At 44.7% G+C, this 21,707-nt stretch overlaps 1 protein-coding gene across 1 annotated transcript in view; it reads left to right on the top strand.

Annotated features, from left to right (window-relative positions):
• The window catches only part of LOC149336137 (glycine receptor subunit alpha-2-like), a 90,894-nt gene extending 69,830 nt beyond the window's left edge, over positions 1 to 21,064 (top strand). The window contains exons 5-9 of the mRNA XM_089554666.1: positions 7,402 to 7,628; positions 8,632 to 8,714; positions 12,199 to 12,333; positions 15,519 to 15,871; positions 17,988 to 21,064. Coding sequence (XP_089410792.1) covers positions 7,402 to 7,628; positions 8,632 to 8,714; positions 12,199 to 12,333; positions 15,519 to 15,871; positions 17,988 to 18,134 — 945 coding nt within the window. The 3' untranslated portion in view covers positions 18,135 to 21,064. The remainder of the gene's footprint in view (positions 1 to 7,401; positions 7,629 to 8,631; positions 8,715 to 12,198; positions 12,334 to 15,518; positions 15,872 to 17,987) is intronic.
• Positions 21,065 to 21,707: the final 643 nt, after the last annotated feature.

The raw sequence follows: 21,707 nt of genomic DNA, 5'->3' as shown, positions 1-21,707 counted from the left end.
AAATATTTAATGCCGAGCCAGAGCGTACCTTGTGAGCGCGCACGGGAAGAAAAAAATTTACGAGAGCACCTGATTACATTATGTGTTCGAAAAGCGATAGCAAGAGAACTTTCTCATGAACTGGCATCGAGTTTTGCATCATTCTTTAAAGGTTGCATCTGCTTGCTTCTATAGCTACATGCATGTCTTCACACAATCAGAAATAGCGTCAGGACATCAAGCTGATGCTTCTAAGTTTCCTAGAATAGGTCTAGAGGTGGCGATACAAATGCAATGAAGATACAAGGAAACGTATAGTCGTAACTTCCGGTGTGGTGGCATCACTTCGTTCCAGCCAATGGGAATTATCTGATTTAGTGATAACAGTTTATTGCAGGTAATGACATCAATGGCAATGAAAATCGACATCACAATTTTTTTTTCCTTATAATATGCTGCTGCGTTGAAAAAAAACTTTGTACTTTGGCAGAACGTCTCTGCAGCTGATGTTTGCAGGTTCGTGTAAATAATCGTTGTGCCTCGTACTCTCGGCGGGAGGCTTTAGGAAGTTAGCGCCCAAGATAGAGCAGGCGTTGCCAGGTTTCTACAGAATATTTATTTGAGGGCAGTAAAGATTCTCATCTTCTTTGTTCGTTACTTCAAGGAAGGTTCCCAAATCCTTCCTCTAGTTAATTCGGCGTGGAGGAAGACCAGGAGGCATTCTTGTAGATGATAACAGATTGAGGAGCATATATTTACAATAAACACATGTACAGAGTAAAACTGGAAACAGCAGAAATGAATTTACAAGTAAAACAAACTTTGCGCTACTTTACTCTTCGACCTAGCAGGTTAGAGCCTAAGTAGCAGAATGTTACATGATAAGCATGGAGCCCCAGCTCAGGCTGGACGCCATTCGTTCGGTTCGGTTTTTATAACCGTAACAAACAAAGAAATAGGGGCGGTCATTTCAGTGGCACGCCCCAAGCATCAATTCTCTAATCAAACAGAGACCTACCCCATGGATTGGGATCAGCCTCAAAGCCAGGGTCTCACTAAGAAAACAAAATAAAAAACAAACACACCACCACTCTCTCTTCGGTAAGAGCATGCACATCCTCTCCCGTCGGGGCTCTCCTTCCACCTGTCCCAAGCACACCGCCGCCCCCCTCTCCACTCGCACTGCAAGTCAAGTTTTTGGCACAGATGCATACCCCCTGTCATCAGTGCGTGTCATATGCAAACAATAGATGAGAGAGGAGCCGGTACGGCACGAACGGTGGGACGCTCGGACAAGAGTGATCGATGAGCAGGCGGATAAGAGTGAGCAACGGATGTGGTTCTACGCATCGCCAAAAAAACGCTCTGATCTTCTTTTCCTGGCAGCTCTTTCTCGGCTCGGCCAGGCAGCTTTGCGACCTTGGGTGTCTGTCCGAGAATATCCTACGGCGGGAGGGGGCCCCGTGAAGATAGCAGTGCGTCGAAAAACCAACTCCCTACTGCACTGTGCTTGGAGGGGCTTTCGTTCTTAAAGGGCCACTGACCAGGGTCCGGACATTTTTGAAAAACAAGCCCACTGCATAGATGAGGCATCGAAGATAACCTCTGCAAAATACTAGAGCCATGCGCGCCCCGAAAAGCTGCGAAAATTCAAATCAAAGCCCGTTCGTTCTTTCCTTCCTTCAAAAACGGGCCCGGCCCACTACTCTGCACCCCGCTGACGTCAGGGGGGGCTACTTTCGCTAAAGGCACTCCATTGGTGCATCGTTCTGACTGACGGGAGAAGGTTGGGCGTAGCCTTGGCGTCGCGTCGTCTGCACAACGCTTTCCGCAGCGCCTTCTGTTCTGGCTCATGCCTACAAACCCGCATGAAGGAACAAAAAAAAAAAAAAACTGCGGAGGGAGCGTGCGGCGACAGCCTTGAACCCTAGCCATAAAAAGTAAAAAAACAGTAAAACTGAGGGAGTTGGCTCGCCCCCCCCCCCCCCCCCCCCCCCCGCTGTGATCCCGTCTCGAGACGCTCTGCGTGCGCGCTCCCTTCTCAGTTTCTTTTCTTCTATGCGAGCCCTCCAAAACAAGGTTTTAATTAGTAGTGCAGCAGAGCCTTTCCCTCGCTCGCCCACTTTACCGCTCCGCACACATACCGCTTATCTTTCGTGCATCTTGCGTACGCCTTGACTCCAATGAATGACATATGCTTTGGAGCGGAGAAAAGACACAAACACACAGAACACAAACACGCATGGAGAAAAGCAAACGGGCGGTTGCCGGGTCCGCGCTTCGCCGTGTGTTTCGAACACAACCGACTTCCGCCCCTCCGCTCGTGAAACGGTGGGGAGGCCTAAAAGAAAATGAAAAGGTGGCTCGTTAACTGGGAATGACAAACAGATGTATGAAAGGATGCGCTCGCTAACAAGTCTAGGTGGTCGAGCCGATCGCGCCTCTCGATCGTTCAGTGTGCGGAGAAAATGCAAAAACCAAGAAAAGAATTCTATTGAAGGCGGGGCCATGACGTCGCCCTGTGACGCACTCCACAGACACCACGCCTCCGGCTTACACCGGAGAAAGAAGGGGTGATTTTGCCTTGCCGAGCCTACTCGACGAGGAGCGGGAGAGAAAAATTTCGAGGAGGGAGTGGAAGGAGAGGAGGCTCGCTGAAAGAGAGGTAGAGAGTGTCTGCTGAGCTGGGGTGGTCCGTGGCCCTTTAATGGAAAGCCTCTGCGGGTGCAGAGGTCTTGCAAAGAATTGCAGCCGGAAATGAGCGGCGACCTTGCAAGGTCGCTGTGGGCCATCGGGCGCCTTTCAGACGTTAGCGTATGCGTAAGGGGGAATGGGCGGGGGGCGGGGGGGGGGGGGGGGGGGGCGCCCTGAAGGTAGCGGTGGTGCGGTCGTTCACAATGGACAGCCACTTCCGCGGGGGCAGCGCCCTGCACAATGGTTGCAGCTGGAAATGAGCGGCGGCCTTAGAAGGGCGTTACCCCCTCAAACTGTTTGCTAGTTGGTTGATTTCACTTCCACTGAGTCGAATGCTTTCTCGTAATCAATGAAGGCTATATATAGGGGTTGGTTATATTCTGCGCATTTCTCTATCACCTGATTGATAGTGTGAATGTGGTCTATTGTCGAGTATCCTTTACGAAAGCCTGCCTGATCATTTGGTTGACTAAAGTCCAAGGTTGTCCTGATTCTATTAGCGATTACCTTAGTAAATACCTTGTATGCAACGAACAATAAGCTGATCGGTCTGTAATTCTTCATGTCCTTGACGTCTCCTTTCTTATGAATTAAGATAATGTTAGCGTTCTACCAAGCTTCTGGTACTCTCGAGGTCACAAGGCATTGCGTATACAGGGTGGCTAGTTTTTGTAGCACAATCTCTCCTCCGTCCTTCAGCAAATCTGCTGTTACCTGATCTCCACCAGCTGCTTTCCCTCTTTGCATTGCTCCTAAGGCTTTCTTTACTTCCTCCTTCGTTACTGTCGGGATGTCCCATTGCTGTGCTCGACTGCCTCCCTCAGTAACTTGATGATTACATTCCCTACTGTATAGATTTGTGCAGAACTCTTCGGCTTATTCAACTATCTTATCCATATTGCTGATGACATTGCCCTGTTTGTCTTTTAGCGCATACATCTGGTTTTTACCTATGCCCAGTTTTCTCCTCAGTGATTTTAGGCTACCTCCATTCCTTAGAGCATGCTCGATTTTCTCCATGTTAAACTTTCTTATGTCGGCTACCTTGCGCTTATTTATTAACTTAGATAGCTCTGCTAGTTCTATCCTGTCTGTGGAGTTAGACGTCCTCATGCTTTGACGTTTCTTAATCAGATCTTTAGTCTCCTGAGATAGCTTGTTGGTATCCTGTCGAACCATCGTACCACCTACATCTGCGGCGCACTCTGTAACGATAGCTGTAAGATTATCATTCATTGTTTCAACACTACGGTCGTCTTCTTCAGTTAAAGCGGAAAATCTGTTTTGCAGCGACATTCTGAATTCCTCTACCTTCCCTCTTAATGCTAACTCGTTAATAGCCTTTCGATTCACCAGTTTCCTCCGTTCCCTATTCAAATCTAAGCTAATACGAGACCTTACCATTCTGTGGTCGCTGCAACGGACCTTACCGCGGACATCCACATCCTCTACGATGCCAGGGTGTGCACACAGTATGAAGTCTATTTCATTTTTAGTCTCACCATTGGGGCTCTTCCACGTCCACTTCCTGTTTGCTCGTTTGCAGGAAGTGGACGTGGAAGAGCCCCAATGGTGAGACTAAAAGCTGTCATGCAGGCATTGCGGAATCAGGGTGTGGAAGAGTGCTATGTGAAAATATTGGAAGATATTTATAACGATTGCACAGCTACTATAGTTCTCCATAAAGTCAGCAATAAAATTCCAATATGGAAAGGTGTCAGGCAGGGAGACACGATCTCGCCAATGCTCTTCACTGCCTGCTTACAGGAGGTATTCCGGGGACTGGAATGGGAAGAGTTGGGGATAAGAGTTAATGGGGAATACCTGAGTAATTTGCGATTCGCTGATGACATTGCCTTGCTAAGCCACTCAGGACAAGAACTGCAAAGCATGATCAATCAGCTAGACAGGCAGAGTAGAACGGTGGGGCTAAGAATTAACATTCAGAAAACCAAAGTAATGTTCAATAGCCTTGCAAGGGAACAGCAGTTCGCAATTGGTAGCGAGGTGCTAGAAGTAGTAAGAGAATATGTCTACTTAGGGCAGGTAGTGACCGCAGATCCGGATCATGAGAGGGAAATAACTAGAAGAATAAGAATGGGGTGGAGCGCGTATGGCAGGTTCTCTCAGGTCATGAATGGTAGCTTACCAATATCCATGAAGAGAAAAGTATATAACAGCTGTATCCTACCGGTACTCACCTATGGGGCAGAAACGTGGAGGCTAATAAAGAAGGTTCAGCTTAAGTTAATAACAACGCAACGAGCTATGGAAAGGAAAATGATAGGTGTAACGTTAAGAGATCGGAAGAGGGCGGAGTGGGTGAGGGAACAAACGCGGGTTAATGACATCCTAGTTGAAATCAAGAGGAAGAAGTGGGCTTGGGCAGGGCATGTAATGCGAAGGCAAGATAACCGCTGGTCCTTAAGGGTAACGGAGTGGATTCCAAGAGAAAGCAAACGTAGCAGGGGACGGCAGAAAGTTAGGTGGGCGGATGAGATTAAGAAGTTTGCGGGGATACAGTGGCGGCAACTAGCAAAGGACAGGGTTAATTGGAGAGACATGGGAGAGGCCTTTGCCCTGCAGTGGGTGTAGTCAGGCTGATGATGATGATGATGATGATGATGATTTCACTTGTGCCACATTTTCCGAGAACAAAATAGAAGCTAGCCCACAACGTAGTGCGGCTAAGGGGAATTATTGCTAGTGTTATTGAATAGTGTGATTAAAAGGGGGATTATTGCCTCGCATGAAGCGCACCGGGAAGAGAGAAGTGAGAACGGAATCTAGGTTTAAGACCGCAGTCTTAACAAGCGAATAAGACGTGAGTAGCTTCCTGTAGCTGCTTCACGCGCACCCAGGCCTTTATATCCTTGTATGAACGTGTCTCAGTACGGACATACGCGTATTTCGTAGTCCATGGATATGTTGATGCAATAAAACTGATACCGATTTTGAATAACGCCTTGAAATAAAGGACATGTCTTTGCGTAGTCAATACACTGTGTGTGTAAACGATATGCAGAGTAAATGTGAATACCGACAGTAAATAAAGGCGGCCGTCTAGTATCGAAGTTTCCACCTCGGTGTAATAGCCTTCGTCAGCCAGGAATCATATTGAAATTTGTCCGTACTAGAGTAGAGACGGTTCGCATCTAGAATGTAGAGTTTAAGGAATATAAGCCTGTAATAGTTAATATTAAAATAAGCGCTATAAATCGAAAAGAAACAGATTGGAATTGGAGGAGTAAGCGAAAATTTAATGTTTTACGGTTGTCAATGTGCTTCAGTATCCGCGAGATGAGGAATGGCACAAAGTGCAAGGCACTTATTCCATTGTCTAGTAAATAAATGGAATAGCGCTGACGTGGGTACCTCGAACCTTGTCTTTTGCGCTGTCGTTGTGAAAGACTCACGCGCCCATGCCTCTCACACACTGCAAAGCCGAAGTTTCGCAATACTTTCCTCTGAAAGACTTCTCTGCCTGCCAGTATAATACGACGTAAGCCTGGCGGCTTTTTCAGTTTTTTTTTTCAAGGTGTCTCGTTCGCCTATCTAAGCACGCAGGTTTCTTTTAAAGAGCGATGCGCTTTATCATGGAAGCTTTTTCATCATGCGCGCCCTATCTTAAACGTTAAAAGACGGAAAAACTTATGGATATTCATTCAAAAAAGGTTTGCGAAACGTGCAACGTGAGTACCGAAATCATTTACTTTCTTTTATTTGAGCGCATTTAACAATGAAAGAAAAAATCAGACTAGCTTAAGTAATGCACGGCAAAAAAAAAAAGCATTGCACACAGTAACTGCGAATTCCATGCGTGGCAAAACAGTTACTGCCGGGTATATAATTTTGCCCAGAAATCCAGGATTATCTCAGTATGAAAGCTTCTGGCAAGCTATCGAATTGTGCAGCTACCTGAAGAGTGGAAAGAGAGAAAATGTGTCTTTTCAAGAAGCTCTCCAAATTTCCGGTTCCTTTTTTTTTTGTCTCACTATCTCTCCTTTTCTCTGGCGCAGGAATCTTTTTCTTTCACTGTATGAGATCGACTTAACAAAGGCTGGCCTTTTCATCAGAATTCTTGCGTGATGAATTACTCCGGTACAAATTCGCAGACCTTGTAAGCAGCAAGAATCCTCCTTTCATGCGGTAGACAATGAAGAAGAATAACACACAGTGGGGAGCCTTTGTTCATGTCCCAGCTTCCCAAACCCATGCCATTTTGGAGCCTTTTTTTTTCTTCCTGTCTCCCTTCGAACGAGCCAACGTTACTTTCATGCGTGATCTGTGACGGAGCGCTGACGAATAAAACGCTGTCATGCTGTAAATTGGTAAATTGGTTTTTGAGGAAAGGAAATGGCGCAGTATCTGTTTCACATATATCGGCAGACACCTGAACCGCGCCTTAAGGGAAGGGAGGAAGGTAGGAGTGAAAGAAGAAAGAGAGAAGGAGGTGCCGTAGTGGAGGTCTCCGGAATAATTTCGACCACCTGGGGATCTTTAACGTGCACTGTCATCGCACAGCACACGGGCGCCTCTTGCGTTTCGCCTCCATCGAAACGCGGCTGCCGCGGTAGGGTTCGAACCTGGGTATTCCGGCTCGGTAGACGAGCGCCTTACCACTGAGCCACCGCGTCAATTTTACTTTTTGTCTTCTATTTTCATGAATAGGCTTCAAATCAGTCACGTGACGCTCACTCTTGATTTTCTTTCTCCTCCGTGCCGCAGACGTACGCTGCGGACATCTTTTTCTCGCAGTCGTGGAAGGATCACCGACTTCGGCTGCCGGAGAACATGACGGCAGACTACCGGGTGCTGCAAACGGACTGGCTGGAGCGTGTGTGGCGGCCGGACTGCGTGTTCAAAAACGCCAAGCAGGTCACTTTTCAGACCATGACAGTGCCCAACCACTACATATGGCTGTACAGGGACAAGACCATCCTCTACATGGTCAAGTGAGCAGTTGTTTTTCCTTCTTCACCCGAAACTACGTCGGCCACCAGCTGCTGGAAATAGTACGAAAGCACACCTTCCCCAGTTGCGAATCGTTATATATTTTAAAACTTTCAAATTTTTTTCTTCGTTTTCCCTTGTGAGCAAAAAAAAATGAGTTTTAAAATATATGTGAATATCAGAACGAGCCCTGTAAGGGAACGAAGTGTTTGCCTCCGGACTGTGTCCCGTCCTTGCGCTGTTTCAGTCATGATCGAAGATTTCTGTCTACGAGTGCAATTTTTACTATTTCTTTGTTTTGTGAGCAGAAAAGGCAAAAATTTCTGGACAGAGTTCCTTTTGTGCAATATGGAGATTATAGTAGGTATATTTACCGGTTTTATCAAGTTTTAGCGCTGTAGTTATTAAGTTCCGAAGACGCAATTTTCATTGCATCAAGGTTCAAGAACATTTGCCAATTAGAAAAAGGAACACGCACCTAAAATAAAATGAACTTTTACTACTAAAAATGTGAATTTTTGCTTTAAAAGAAAACAAATGAGTGCAATTAAGTCCAGGCGTCGTCTAATTCTTGCATGTCGGCGCTTCAATTGTATTTTAGGGCGCATGTCAGAGCTAAACATCCGCGTTGTCGTCTTGCAATAAGCGGCTAAATCAGGCTCACCTACAGGTTAATTCGAGTGGCTTATAAACCGGAGCTTAAAAAATTTAGGATCAAAAACGCTTCGAAGCTATAACCAACCGATACCGTATCAGAAAAAAAGTTTTTAAGTCCCACTTTTTTCCTTTCTAAGAACAAGCAGAGAAAAAAAAGCGCATGCCACAAACCTAAAGACTTGCCAACATCGGGCGGAGCCTAGTCCCAAACCTCACGATCTCAGAGCAAATCGCTCTGTCATTAATAATGCGCTACGAGGAAGCCATTAGATATGAGCAAAAATGAAAACGTTTTGGAAGCCATTTTTCGCTTTCGCTGAGCCTAATTGGGCCTTATTTTTACCGCAGGCTCACCCTGACACTGTCGTGTGCGATGAACTTTGCATCGTACCCTCATGACACCCAGATTTGTTCGATGCAGATGGAGAGCTGTAAGTAACGGTTTCCCACTAATAGAAATTATTCTTTTAATTTATTTTACCTAAATGAATGCTTGTTTAGTTTCTTTGCTTTCAGTATGTTTTGATGAAGTGAAGTGGAAGTGGCAAGGTTTGCTGAGGTAGTCATCAAATATGCCCCATGTAAGAGTTGCTATATTGTCTAATCATACAAATATACTACGTCATAGCCTAACACAATCCCTCGCATGTGTGACTCCAATGGTTGATGTGTGCCGTATTTGTTTCGTAGCTATTTAGTGTCCTGGCAGTTAGCCTTTGCAGACAACTCACTAATACAACGACGTTTTGCAAGTTATTTTGCAGTTTAAAGTGTATTGCTTTCTTTATAATCAGCCTTATTATTTGTTTAATTGCACTTAGTGCATGCAAAAAAAATTATATTCTTTTGTTTTGACACTGATGATTCTGGTTCACCCTGGTTGCCTCTGATTATTGGAAAATGTGCATGTACGCTGCCGCTATATCAATGCTAGAAAACAGCACGCAGCTTAGCACCACTGTCTTCACTGCACTTCGAGGAATTATAGAAAGCAAAATAAAAAACAAGCGCAATTCATTTTTAAATATGTTCTCGATTACACTCAGCTTTGATAAAAGCCAAAATTAGCTTGGACACGGGATTGAACGGCTTGGTGCTGCTTGCATGCGAGCGCACGTGTGTGTGTGAAAATAATTAGCGCCAAGAATTCTATCCCATTTTTCGGTCCCGCATTGTCATCTTGATTCTTCTATCGGCTGAACCTTAATCTGTATTAAAAAAAATGTCACAAAGGTAAGAAAAGGTCTACTTTTTGTGTCAAAGATGTGGGCTAAAGCGCAATAGTCTATGTTTTTCTGCCATAGGACTTGCACATGTTGTGATAAACAGGAGTGTCTTGTCATCTCGAGCATCACATCGGTCGCGGTCCTGCGTTGTTTGGTAGGCACGCTCAGCTCAAGCGATGCCGATGATAAAAGTTCTTTGGTGATAATGACATCCTTCTTGAGATAGACAAGTTATTGAGCGCAAAGAGTGAATACTAATTCGTTTTTCGTATTGGGGATCATTTCTTTTTATTAATTAATGGAATCCGCGGCTACGACGAGACCAAGCGCGCACGAAATGTTTCGGCTTAAAATTACAGGACAGGCTACCGGAAGTCTGCATGCATTTGATGGCATATGAGAGTCCGAAACCGCGCATTCATTCACACTGAGAAGATGGGAGTGCAAGAATTGATTCGGCCACAGACAAGGGAGAGTTAACGTGGCACTGATAATACTGGTTTACTTTAAAGAACACGGCCGTTGAAGTACAACAGTAGCACAAGGTCGCTTGTTTTAAGTGTTCATTCAAAATGGGGATTTTTTTTAATTTTCCGGCCTTGCGGATGCCAGGAACCAATAGAGTTATAGAAAGATGGCCAGGGAGAAAGTGCCACGACAAAAGGGGGAGACAGGAAATCGATTTGCGCAGTGGCTTAACATTATTGGCTAGAGGGAGCAGCACCAGCAGCACCAGAGGAAGCGAGAAAATCTGTTCTCCTTGAGGATCTTGAGGAAAAACATAGCGCACTCCTAAGACACGGACAAAGAAAGGCAAGACGACACTCTTGCCTTTCTTTGTCCATGTCTTAGGAGTGCGCTGTGTTTTTCCTCAAGATGAACTACCAACTAGCCCGCTCTTCCACCCTTGCAAGCTCCTTGAGGAGGCGCGTAAAAGTGTCTTCCACTATTACACTGCTGATCTAGCGCAAAAAAATTAAATCCACTATTTATTCACTAAAGCAAGTATCCTGATCTGATTTCAATACCTTTATAACAATTTGTTCTTTAGTGTCAATTAAGATGTCTCCGCCTGACTTATCCTATACTCCTCAAAGATAGGTGTTGGTGAGACCGAAATATCACTCAGCAGGCTGCGGCGTTTAAATTTTTTTTCACCCACTCCGTATAGAGGACATGGTGGTTTATTGGGTTCACACGCGACTGCAACAGTGACGTGTGACGATATATGCATGAAGGATACAACTGCAGGGAAATGAGGGGCGCGGTAAGACTTTTAAGATGTAGGCCTACCGTCACCGAAACCAAGAAGCAGAGCGCTGTATATTTTTTTTTACTTTGTAGTTTTCATCAATGGAATATTATTCCGGAGCGAAATTCGGAGGCCGAAACTTCGGATCCCATCGGCGGCATGTGGTTGTTTTTTTCTTTTGACTTTTAGTTATCTCCAATTCAAGAGAACTACAACTAAAGAAAAGAAAAGACATGCCTCATGCTCTTCGGTTTCGGTCTATTGGCTTTCGTCATGAGCATATGCATGAAGTTATTGCTAATTTTCTCTATGTACGGCTTAAGGGTGTGATCACCGATGCGTGCTCCGTGTTATAGTGACCAGGACTGTATGTGCCAGCTTCAATTTGAATGCTGCGGTAAGTAGCTCAACTGCAACCTAATCAGCAACAAATACAGCGCAAGGTAAAAACTGCGCGCCGTTGACACAGAAACAGAGCAAAGCAATGAGAAGGGAACAAGGAATTCCATTTTCATAGATTCCCGCTTTACGTAGTAGACTCCGGCAGTACAAAGGTTTGTACCATTCCTTCGGCGTTTTAAACTGGCTGCGGCTGAGTGCCGACAGGAATTTTATGAAAAATCCAAAACTTGGCACATCACAAGCACTGTCCCAAAAAGTTATGACAGTGGAGAAAAAGATACAGCGGTAAAATAAAACCCTGACAGCTTTTCTGCGCTTCAGGTTCAGTGCCAATTTTCTGACGACGCATCGTAAAACAGGCCTGCCTCATATATTTTATCAGGCCACACTGGTGAAGAATTAAATGAAAGTTTGTAATTAGCTCGACACTCGTTTAGGCTATATTAAGGTTAGGCCTGTTCAGATATGCAGCTAGAAAAATGAAGTGGTTAAGATGAAGATGAAGTGGGGGGTGAGGACAGTAAGAGATATAAAATCGAAAATGCCAAATTGAGGACAATATTGTCCCCAAAATAGTGCAAATTTTTCTTTCGTCGTGACCCAGTCATTTCCGCCTTCACGAAAGGTGGCTGTGCAATCATACAGAAGACGTGCTAGTTAAGCTAACCATTTCTGTTTTTACGGCAAGCTCAGGGCCCATAGAGACCGCATAAAATTTGTGTTGAGGCTTTCAGGGGTGGAGGGGATGGCACCAAAAAGTACTGAAAAGAAACTGTTAGTCCTAGCCTTTTTCCACAGAAAAACAAACAAACATTGTTGTGCCATTAATGATATATTTCTGGAAACAATTCCATTAGCTCGTTTACTGCAGCAAGACTATTGCTTTTGTAATAGCACGCAGTGTTGCAATCTCCACTTGTTTTTCCAAGGGGATGCCATGCTTTGCGGTTTAACCATGCAGCCCGGGCTACGTATCAGTTTTCAGGTCGTTTGTCTAAAAAGAAGCCATTAAGAGATCAGATGTTTTAATTTCAGTGTCACACACAACCGACGACTTGGTCTTCGAGTGGAATGACCGGGATCCTCCCGTAGTGCACACGGATTTCGAGCTGCCCCAGCTGGACCTGGAGCAAACAGACCCGCAGGACTGCACCGAATCGTACTCAACAGGTGAGACAAGCGAAACAAACTGAACGAGAGCTTGTTCAAGTTTTCACTAAGACGGGCAAGTTTTTTTGGTGCCTTAGTAAACAAAACTCGGTCGACCTCTCTACTGGTCAATACATTGTACTAAAACAAAAGGACGCTCAGAACTACTCTAGCTTTTTGTAGTAAAGTTCAGTTTCGTGCCTTTGCTGACATGTTCTCTGTAGAAAAATATTCAGTGCTGAGAAATTTAATTTTGAAGGTACAGGGTGTTTCACAAATTGATTCAAATTAGTTATGTTGTCTATGACTTCTAGATAAGTGTGATCGCATGTTGGAAGAGGATGGCGGTGTGGTCTAGCTCTAATCATCTGTACTCACACACAAAAAAATGCTGCCGCCATGGCACTTCGCTTGTCAAGATAAGAATTTCCAGTGGTTCTATTATTTTAATTATTGGGTTCTTTTCATACTGTAGCTTTTAAAAGCTTAGGTTTTACAGAAAAGAACGTTGTTTCCGTTAGAAAACATCAATAAGCTTGTTTTGGCCAATCTCAATTGATGGGGGCAGTGCATGTATACTTTTTTACTTTGAACGATATATTCTGTAGCTTGTTAACCAGTGCCTTACTTGCGCTGTCTCTATTTTTGTCCCTGTCCTTTTTTCTGCACTCTGTGTGCTCTTGGGATCATTTATGTCATGAAAAACAGCATGCGCCAGTACAGCACATGAAGAGCGACAACACAGCGCAGGGAAAACAGCTTGGCGATGAAACAATAAGGGAAAGCTGAAAATGTGTCAGAACAGTACGCAGGAAAAAACGAGGCAGAGACAAAACAGCACGCAGAAAAAAACACCGCTTCAACTGAAGAGCACAAAGAAAAAAACAGAGCGACGACAAAATTGCCCAGCACCGAACGATGCTGCGTTGCTCCAGTGTGCGTATGGCACGACTAGTGGTTATGCAGTTCTCGTTTTCATCGCTTGAACGGTGTAACTTTTTATGTTTAATGCAAGCAGAATATGGCAATTAAGAGATGAGATAGGTCCAAACATCTGCCTGCTTTTAGATTTGCTCTCTCGCATCCACTCTACAACCCACCTCGGCGGGTAAATTTTGGCGAACTGATTTTCTTTTGAGACGGCCAGGAACCCGCTCACTTAATTATCGCGAAGGATAGGAATAGTAGTGCTTTGCTTCAGACGTATTAACCGTGCGACTCGAGCGAGTACGTGATACCTAAATGTGAGGTTGCGCTGCCATAGTTTACATAACAAGTTCATAAAGCGTACAAAACTAAAGGCCATTTGAAGAAAATGATCGACATGACAAACAGAAAAAGTGTCTGCCCAAGTACTCCGCCATACAAATAACCTACATTAACGTAACCTAATCTAGCCTAACGTGCTGTCTTTTCGTGTGCCCCAATAAGGACCCCATTCGCGAGATGAAATGAGCTCTCGTTTTATTTGCGAGACGCTTTAATTTTAGATGTAATGATGCAGCATATTTTATATGTAGCGTGCAGAGTTGCATGCAAATTTTAGTGATGTAGTGCTTCCACTCTTTTAGAGCTTCGGAAACGCGCCTCCTGTTTGGAACGTTTTCACATTAAAGGACTAAAATTCTTAGCGAATTTTGCTCTAAATGCCTTCTGTAAATGCCTTCTGTAAAATGCCTTCTGTAAAATGAAGGCATTTAGAGCTACAATTCCCTATTCACAATTCGATACTCTGATCTTGTATTCTAAAACCGCTAGCCATACTGCGTTTTCTTTTTCTATGAAGAGGGGTAGAACTAGGTATACCGTTATAGTGTGATTAAAGTGGCTGTAAGTGCTCCCAAGTAACTTTTCCCGAGAAATCGAACTTACCTTCCTGCATAATCACACTGCGTCCAACCCAAAGCAAAATCCCAGAAATGACAAGGAAGAACAATTTCTTTAGTCTCGCATTTAAATAACATGTTATTTGATAGGCAAGAAAAGGGGAATGAGGGGCTCGTTATAAATATCAGAGAAGCAAACAGCCACAGAAACCAAGGGGCACAGGGGATTTTTTTATAGTTTATTTATTTATTTTGCTGTGTTGATCAATTTATAATATTGCTGAATATGTTATCGCTTAAAGCTAAATATCTCTGATATTTATAACGAGCCGCTTATTCCCCTTTCCTCGTCTGCTTAATTGCTTAACGAGGGCCTGAGTCCTGGCAGCCTTGATGCCTTAGGAAGCATAAGAGGGTTCTCACACAGCTTCCACCCTCGCCGTTCGATGACGTTCTACGTCACACCAGCGGTAACTCAGGACGTGCTACGTCCGCCGCTTAAGAACGTGGGTGGCGCTGGTGAACACTCCCAAGTTCAGGTTATTTGTAAACATAAATACCCCGGAAAGCAGAAGATTTGACAGCCGTCGCCGTAGCTCAGCGGTAGAGCACCGGACGCGTAATTCGGAGGTCGTGGGTTCGGATCCCACCGGCGGCATGTGGTTGTTTTCTTCTGCTTTTCTAAACAATTAGCTTTAAGCGATAACATATTCAGTAATATTATTAATTGATCAACACCACAAAATAATTAAATAAACTATAAAAATATCCCCTGTGCCCCTTGGTTTCTGTGGCTGTTGGCTACTCTGATGTTATTTGATAGTTAGCTTACACACAGGTTTGTATTCCTCGCCTAGACGCAACTGCCAGCGAACGATGGCACCACGGAAACACCGGTTATCGCATGTGCACAGCCGCAGGAGTACTAGTGCCATTCCTGAATTGTTATCTCTGCGCTGTGGTGCGAGTTATCACTTGACACGATGAAGATTTAGCCCCAAGTGTTACTTTTTGTGAGCGCATCACTGACGGTTACTTGCATTGCCTTTTGCTTGGCGAAATCTGTTTGGCCAGAATCCTTTCTTCTTCATTTTAAATTATTGCAGGAAGAGATCAAAGAGTACTCGTTGACGCTATAAACTGCCCAAATTCTCGGCGGGCAGAACACACATAGAAATCAAAGGTTGCGTATGGCGTGAGTTTAAAGCAAGGTTAAGCTTTAATATGATGCTAGAAAACGTAATGTTTACGACGGAGGGTACTTGATCGCGTAAGCGTGCATTTATCGGCAATGCTTACGGCGCAAACAATATACTATATATATATATTGTAATACAATATTTACGATATTTTGATTCGATCGCGCTACTTCCGATGCAGGTAACTTCACCTGCCTCCAGCTCACGTTCAGGTTGAAGCGGCGACTCGGCTACTACATGTTCCACACGTACATCCCCACCTGCCTGATTGTTATCATGTCCTGGATCTCATTCTGGATCAAGCCGGAAGCCGTGCCGGCCAGGGTGACTCTGGGCGTGACCAGTCTCCTCACGCTGTGCACGCAGCACGCGAAGAGCCAGGCAGACCTGCCTCCCGTGTCCTACATCAAGGCCATCGACATCTTCATGTCCTCGTGCACCGTGTTCGTGTTCGCCTCACTGATGGAGTACGCTGTGGTGAACATCATCCTCGAAGACGGCTACAAGCAGCTCGACGTAGTGCGTGCACAGCTGGTGGGTATCAATGCCTCGTGTAGAATTCTCCCTCGAAGTGTACCCGTAAACGCGAGCCAAAAATCCCGCAGTCACCGCCGCCTGTGCGGAGATAGGCACAGGTCAGAGTAGTGGTGCCCAAATTTTGTTTCGCATGGGGGAAGCCGAAAGACTCAAGAGAGGAGATAGTGACACCCATAGCTCATTGATTATGCGGATGCGAAGCTTCTTACAGGAGATGTATTTCAGAATCTAGCGCCCTGATTCGGACAAAATACAGAAATTAGCATAGTGTCAACCCGCAGGTGCCGTTGCGATTGAACGCTAAGCTTTCCTCGATAAAAGCACTAATATAGCGCATAATTGAATAACTGAAGAAGCCGCCGATGGCTAAATGCAACACTCAAGAATGGTGGCACTATAAGTTAACGTCGGGAAACTAGGTTTCCGTCTTGGACGAAATTCTAGTCAGGTTTATGTAGTTAGAGTTGGTTAGACAGCGGCCCATTTAGAAATTCATCAGGCTCTAGACCAGTGGCGATCAGTCACTAAGAGCGGTGTATAGATATTTTAACGCGATAACGTTAAAGTTCGCTTTCTGCAAAAGATTCGACTTCGTCGTCGGTGTTGTGAGCAAAAATTTCAGGAGAAGCAAAGATGTTAGCTACCTAGGTCACATGTCCTTATTGCGTCATCGCAACCTGCTCTTCGGATAGTGAGCAAACGGACCGCAGTAGCAGGTGGCACTTAAATTAATTATTGGTCGCTCGGGAGGAGCAACCCGTGTCGCAAAAGGCCCACCGGTGGCAGCACCTGTCTTCGCAGGGCAGTGGCGCATCGCTTAACAGCTGCACCACTGCGCCAGGAATGGTATGATTCCTCCCAGGGATCTTTTAAAGTAAAGTTCAGAATGGCCAATTCCGCATATATGGGCACTCATTAACCCACTAACGCTGTTTCTTCACACCCTTCAGACGGAGCTTAAGTTTCCCCTCCAATGTTGGGGGGCATAGATTTGAAATGTAGGTGAATTCCAATATCTTCTTACTGAGCCTTCAAAATCGTCTGACTTTCACTCCATAAATGCCTTGAAAGGAAAAAAACAGCGCATAGGAAGGATTATTAAATTGTAGCTAGCCTTTTTAAGCAATCTCCGTTGAAAATATTTCATTTTCTTTTCATTCTTTCCAGCTCTCAAACGTCTCCAAAATGTTCACTACGGTTAGCTGGAACGTTTCTCGATATTGGTATAGTCTTATGCCCAATAGTACCCTGAGGCAGTCCCCATTTTTGCCGCGTGCCAGCTAATGAACTTGTTTTCTATTAAGTCGTCGAAATTCCTTAGTGATCCTTGCTCCAGCTTTCTTACTCTATGATCGTAGTTTATAAAAGACTGAGTTTACTCCTTGCGCACACTCTAAGATTATCTTTCACCTTACCATCATACTATTATTACCAAAATATAGTCAAGGAAATCATGCCTGGCAAAAACGAGTCAACTGTATTAACAATTTAACCTGTTCATTAACACCACAGAGAATTGTTTGCAGCAATACGGCTCTAACTCTTACTGAAGGATGGTGCGCTATACTTAATGCTTGATTTCCTGAAAGATTCTTATCAGATTCATTTACCGCTTCCGTAGTAGATTTTTTTAAACACATTCCGGCCACACATTCTCGCTGCGTTTGGTAATTTGGAGGCCGAAGAAAATACTGGATTATTTCGCACCTCCAAAACTTTTGTTTTTTTTTGCGGCTTGCAGTTCTCTTGTTTTCGAGCTTCCGCCGTCATACGCACGCAAGAGTTTCACTGTTACGAGCTCTCAATTTTTTAGCGACGATTTCTATAGATTATTTTCTTTTCTTTATTGAACTCAGAAGAAAGCCTCGTTATTAATAAATCTATACTAATTGGATTCACAAAAAAAGCGCGGCCAAGAAGCAGCGAACGGCAGTACAGGTCGACTTTTGAAAATTGAATCCAGGAATTCAAGTGAGTGCTATGATAAGTTCTAATACGCTATGGACACCTTGTTTCCTTCTGGCGCTGTTAGTCATCTCATGACAAGTTTTGCAAGTTACATCATTGACTAACGCCGCAATGAAAGCGCTCGTGATTTGTCACCTTTGCCCAGGAACCCGGGAGCCCGTCCCAGCCCAACGGAAGAGACCATGGTCGGCTGCGGGCGCTCCTAATCGACAAGGTGTCCCGTGTCGTTTTTCCCACAAGCTTTGTGCTACTGAACGCCTTCTACTGGATCTTCTACGTACTTTGCGCGTGACCGACAAGTAGACGGAATGGTGCAGCACGGACGCAACATATTGCACGCCACTGCTTAGTGCACAGGAACGAACTCACGGACACACAACGTTTCCCCTGGCATGCTCACGGAATTCACCAGAACTCCATCTGGTTCACGCGATATTGTGACCAAGACTCTGCACGATGTCAAGACCAGTATTTATGCTGTGTTTCAATATTCGTGGCGAGCGAGGCTTACTCAAACCAGCAAGCTGAAACGAACACATTCCGTCTTTCAGAGCTGCGTTGCACTTAGGTAAAAATAGTATTTTAGTCTTGTAATAAAATGTATTAAAGTCTCGTCGAGAGCAAAAAGATTTCCTCCACGCACAATATTATTAGAGAATGTGTGTCTAATTCCATTTGTTTTTCCCTGTTTTCTTGTTCCTGGGAACACGTTGTCACTCGAACCACGGGATTATACCATCACAATGGTCCATGTCCCTAGTCTGTAACCGCTACACGCTAAAGGGCACGAGTGAACTTTACTTTTTTTATGGGAAGTCGGATGTTTGGTTGGGACGGACTCGGGCAGGAATCCATCAGGCTGCCACATTGACTTAAATCTGTAAGGCAAGGAAAGAAATGGTTCGGGACGTAGCTTGGCAAGCAAAAATATCAGTAGCTTGGTAACGAAAGTCATTGGGATTAGAACTGACGCTGTTTAAATACGGTGGAGTATTTGACCACTGAAATGCTGAAATCGTAGTTACGGTACGGCTAGTAAGAGTTTTTGGAAGCGTAAACAAAGCGAGAAAATAAAAGATAAAAATAAAAGATAAATATGAAAGAAAATAAGAAAAACTGATAAAAAATAGCAAGCATTAACATTTAACAGCAGTACTGCCTCCCAAAGTTAGCGTGAAAGATGACGAGCTCAGAAGAGGAAAATGATACTTTTAGTGGCTGCGCAAGAGCAGCTGATAAAAACAGCGTCATCATTAAAGGAAGGTGACTGTAATGCCATTAATACACTGTGCACATTCACATCGTTTCAAACCAGGAACAGTTTTCAATCAGACTGGAAAAAAGGCACGCATATATTGCTCTCCAAGCGCAGAGACAAGGACAAGCGGTGCTTCAGGTTAGCATTAGTTACCCGGCCAGTTGAGTCCAACAATCAGGCTGACGCATTACAACCTACAAAAGCCCTAGGAGCCTTCAGTGCCTACTAGAGGAAAAGTTTCTAACCGGTGAGGCTATGGTCCGTTACGGGCCGCGTGTGCCGTTGAACGGGCGGCTTTTCAGTACAGGACCGGTGGCAGTTGCAGATGCTTGATCAACACTTTAAACTACTAGAATTTTCCTTGCTTGGGCTATTATTCCAGTGCAAATTGAGTGGTTTCGAAAAAAAAAAAAACTCAAGCTCATCAAGTGAAAAGAGGTTCTTCCACGAATATTTTCTTTCCGTACAGGCAATAAAAGAGGCATGTTGTTACCTTACCAGCCTCCTGGTCTGAAGGTTCATTCGGGCATGTCGAACGAATGCATTAATGAAAAACCTGGTTAAGCCGAGTAAATTTCCACGGTAAGATCTAGCGCTTTTGTGTTGCCGTCGCGTTTCGGCTGCAATCAAGAAGAGTGTCGACAGCGCAAATCATACGAACTGCCGCGAGCCCTCACAGCAGTTTCGGCAAGCATCGGAGCGATGTAAATTGGAAACGTTGACCTGCGGTGTGGTGTTGAACATCTGTGGTTGACTTCAGGTCTCACATGCTCACATGCTGACGTACAACAATGCATGGCGGCGGGTGTGGGGCTCAGCTGATCCTCCTGTCTAGTTCCTGCCACTAGACACCGAGACATGGCAATTAGAGACCAGATATGTTGAGGCGTACAAAGAAGAAATGAAGTTGCTGTGAAGCACGCATGAAACGAGCGCTCTCTCATTGGCTGTTCGGCCTGTGACCTCAAGTATGGCGAGCGCCTCTGATTGGCTCGTCCGCACCGCAGCTGTGCTCCTCCTCCTCTCCCATGTGGGCTTGCGCAAAGGAACAAGATGTTTCAGGGGCGTACATACGAATGTCTGAAATTCAATAAGAGCGGCTAGTAATGATACTGCACTAAAACGAGTGATGCTTTCCGCGGCACCTTGCTTGCACGAATTTGTAGTTCAGCTCGGTGCTTGGGATTTCATTCGAGTGCAAGAAGCTAAGCCGCGTTCTGCCTTTAGATCCGTCAGTATAACTTGCCCAAGTGATTGTGGATGTGGTACAAAACTTCCAGAAGGAAACCACTCCTTTGTTTACTTGTCTTTTTAAATGCTGAGTAACGCCTACTGATTGGAGCTTATTTAATAGCCGCAAAAATGAGGAGGAAATGAATTGCGCACCTCCGCCAGGTGATGCCTTGCTGGCTTCATTACAATCGCTGAAGAGTATGAAAGGTGTATAACTGTGGCACAGAGAAAAAAAATCTCTCCTGCAGCAGTGAAACGAAACAATGAAGGCTAAAAAGCCAACAGGAGCTGTGGGCTGTGAGTATTTTTCATTAGCAGGGTGGTTTGCAGTGCTCATAGCCGATCGAAGTGAAATGTCAGTGCAAGACGTAACTCGCACAATAATATTTTTGTGCTCTCATTCTCTCATAAATAGCTCAGGTATTTTATTACTTATCATACATCTTACTCTAGACTACTCTTAGCTTGCACACTCCGCGCCTCGCACTTTTCGAGCAACCACATGCTTCGCACTCCACGGAGGAAGTTGCAAAACTTGTGCATTTTAATTTCCTCCTTTCTACTGCTTGCCTGTTAAGAACGCCACCACATAACCACTGGCCAGTTTAGCTAGAGACGCTTCAGTTGCCTATTAGGGCGGTGGCTTTCGGAACCTCAAAAAGATTTAAGTCCTTCCCTCTATTAACCAAAGTAACTACATTGTTCGCTAAACAATAGCGCACGGCTCTTCATTATTCTGGCATCAAAGTGCGCGTGTCTTCGCTCTCTACAGACATGTAATATGAACTTCATTTGGGGCAACTCAGGCCTCTCCAATGCCTTTTGTGGTGGTTGTGATGCACAAATAAAATGCCAACTGTGCAGGATATCTCAACCTCCGTTTGTCTCTTGTTCTCTGATTTATATTATACATCGAAACTGGCGGCGTACTGCATTTCGTGCTCGGAGACAACACTGTTGTGTGTGCAGGCGTTGAAAACCACTTCGCCCTATGTGAAGGAAGTGTATGAAAGCATGCATTACAGTGTTCACTTTAATCTTCCTAACTGGCTTTTGCTTATGTGCGACAGAAAAAGAACATACGAAATCGGCATTTCGTTTACGCCATCCTTCTATTTCAGCCCGGTAGCGAAACTAAAAACAGAAAGTAAAAAAAAATAATAAGCGCCTTGTACTTTCGTACTCGGCTGTGCTGAATTGCAAACGCCGTTTATCGGGTGCCCCCTCCAACTGTGCACTTGCTTTTAGTAGCTGTGTAACTGTGTTGCACCATCGACAAGCGAGAAGGAAATTTCTGGGACCGCTGCTGACAATCATCGCGAGCTGCGCCTGGGTAGTGGAAGTCGTTTGAAATGGTACAAGAGACGCGTCCTT

Source organism: Amblyomma mixtum, chromosome 7 (assembly GCF_055824585.1).
Source record: "Amblyomma mixtum isolate Tamu chromosome 7, ASM5582458v1, whole genome shotgun sequence".
NCBI lineage: Eukaryota > Metazoa > Arthropoda > Arachnida > Ixodida > Ixodidae > Amblyomma > Amblyomma mixtum.
Note: the sequence above shows the minus strand (reverse complement) of the source record. Positions and strands in the feature narration are given on the sequence as shown.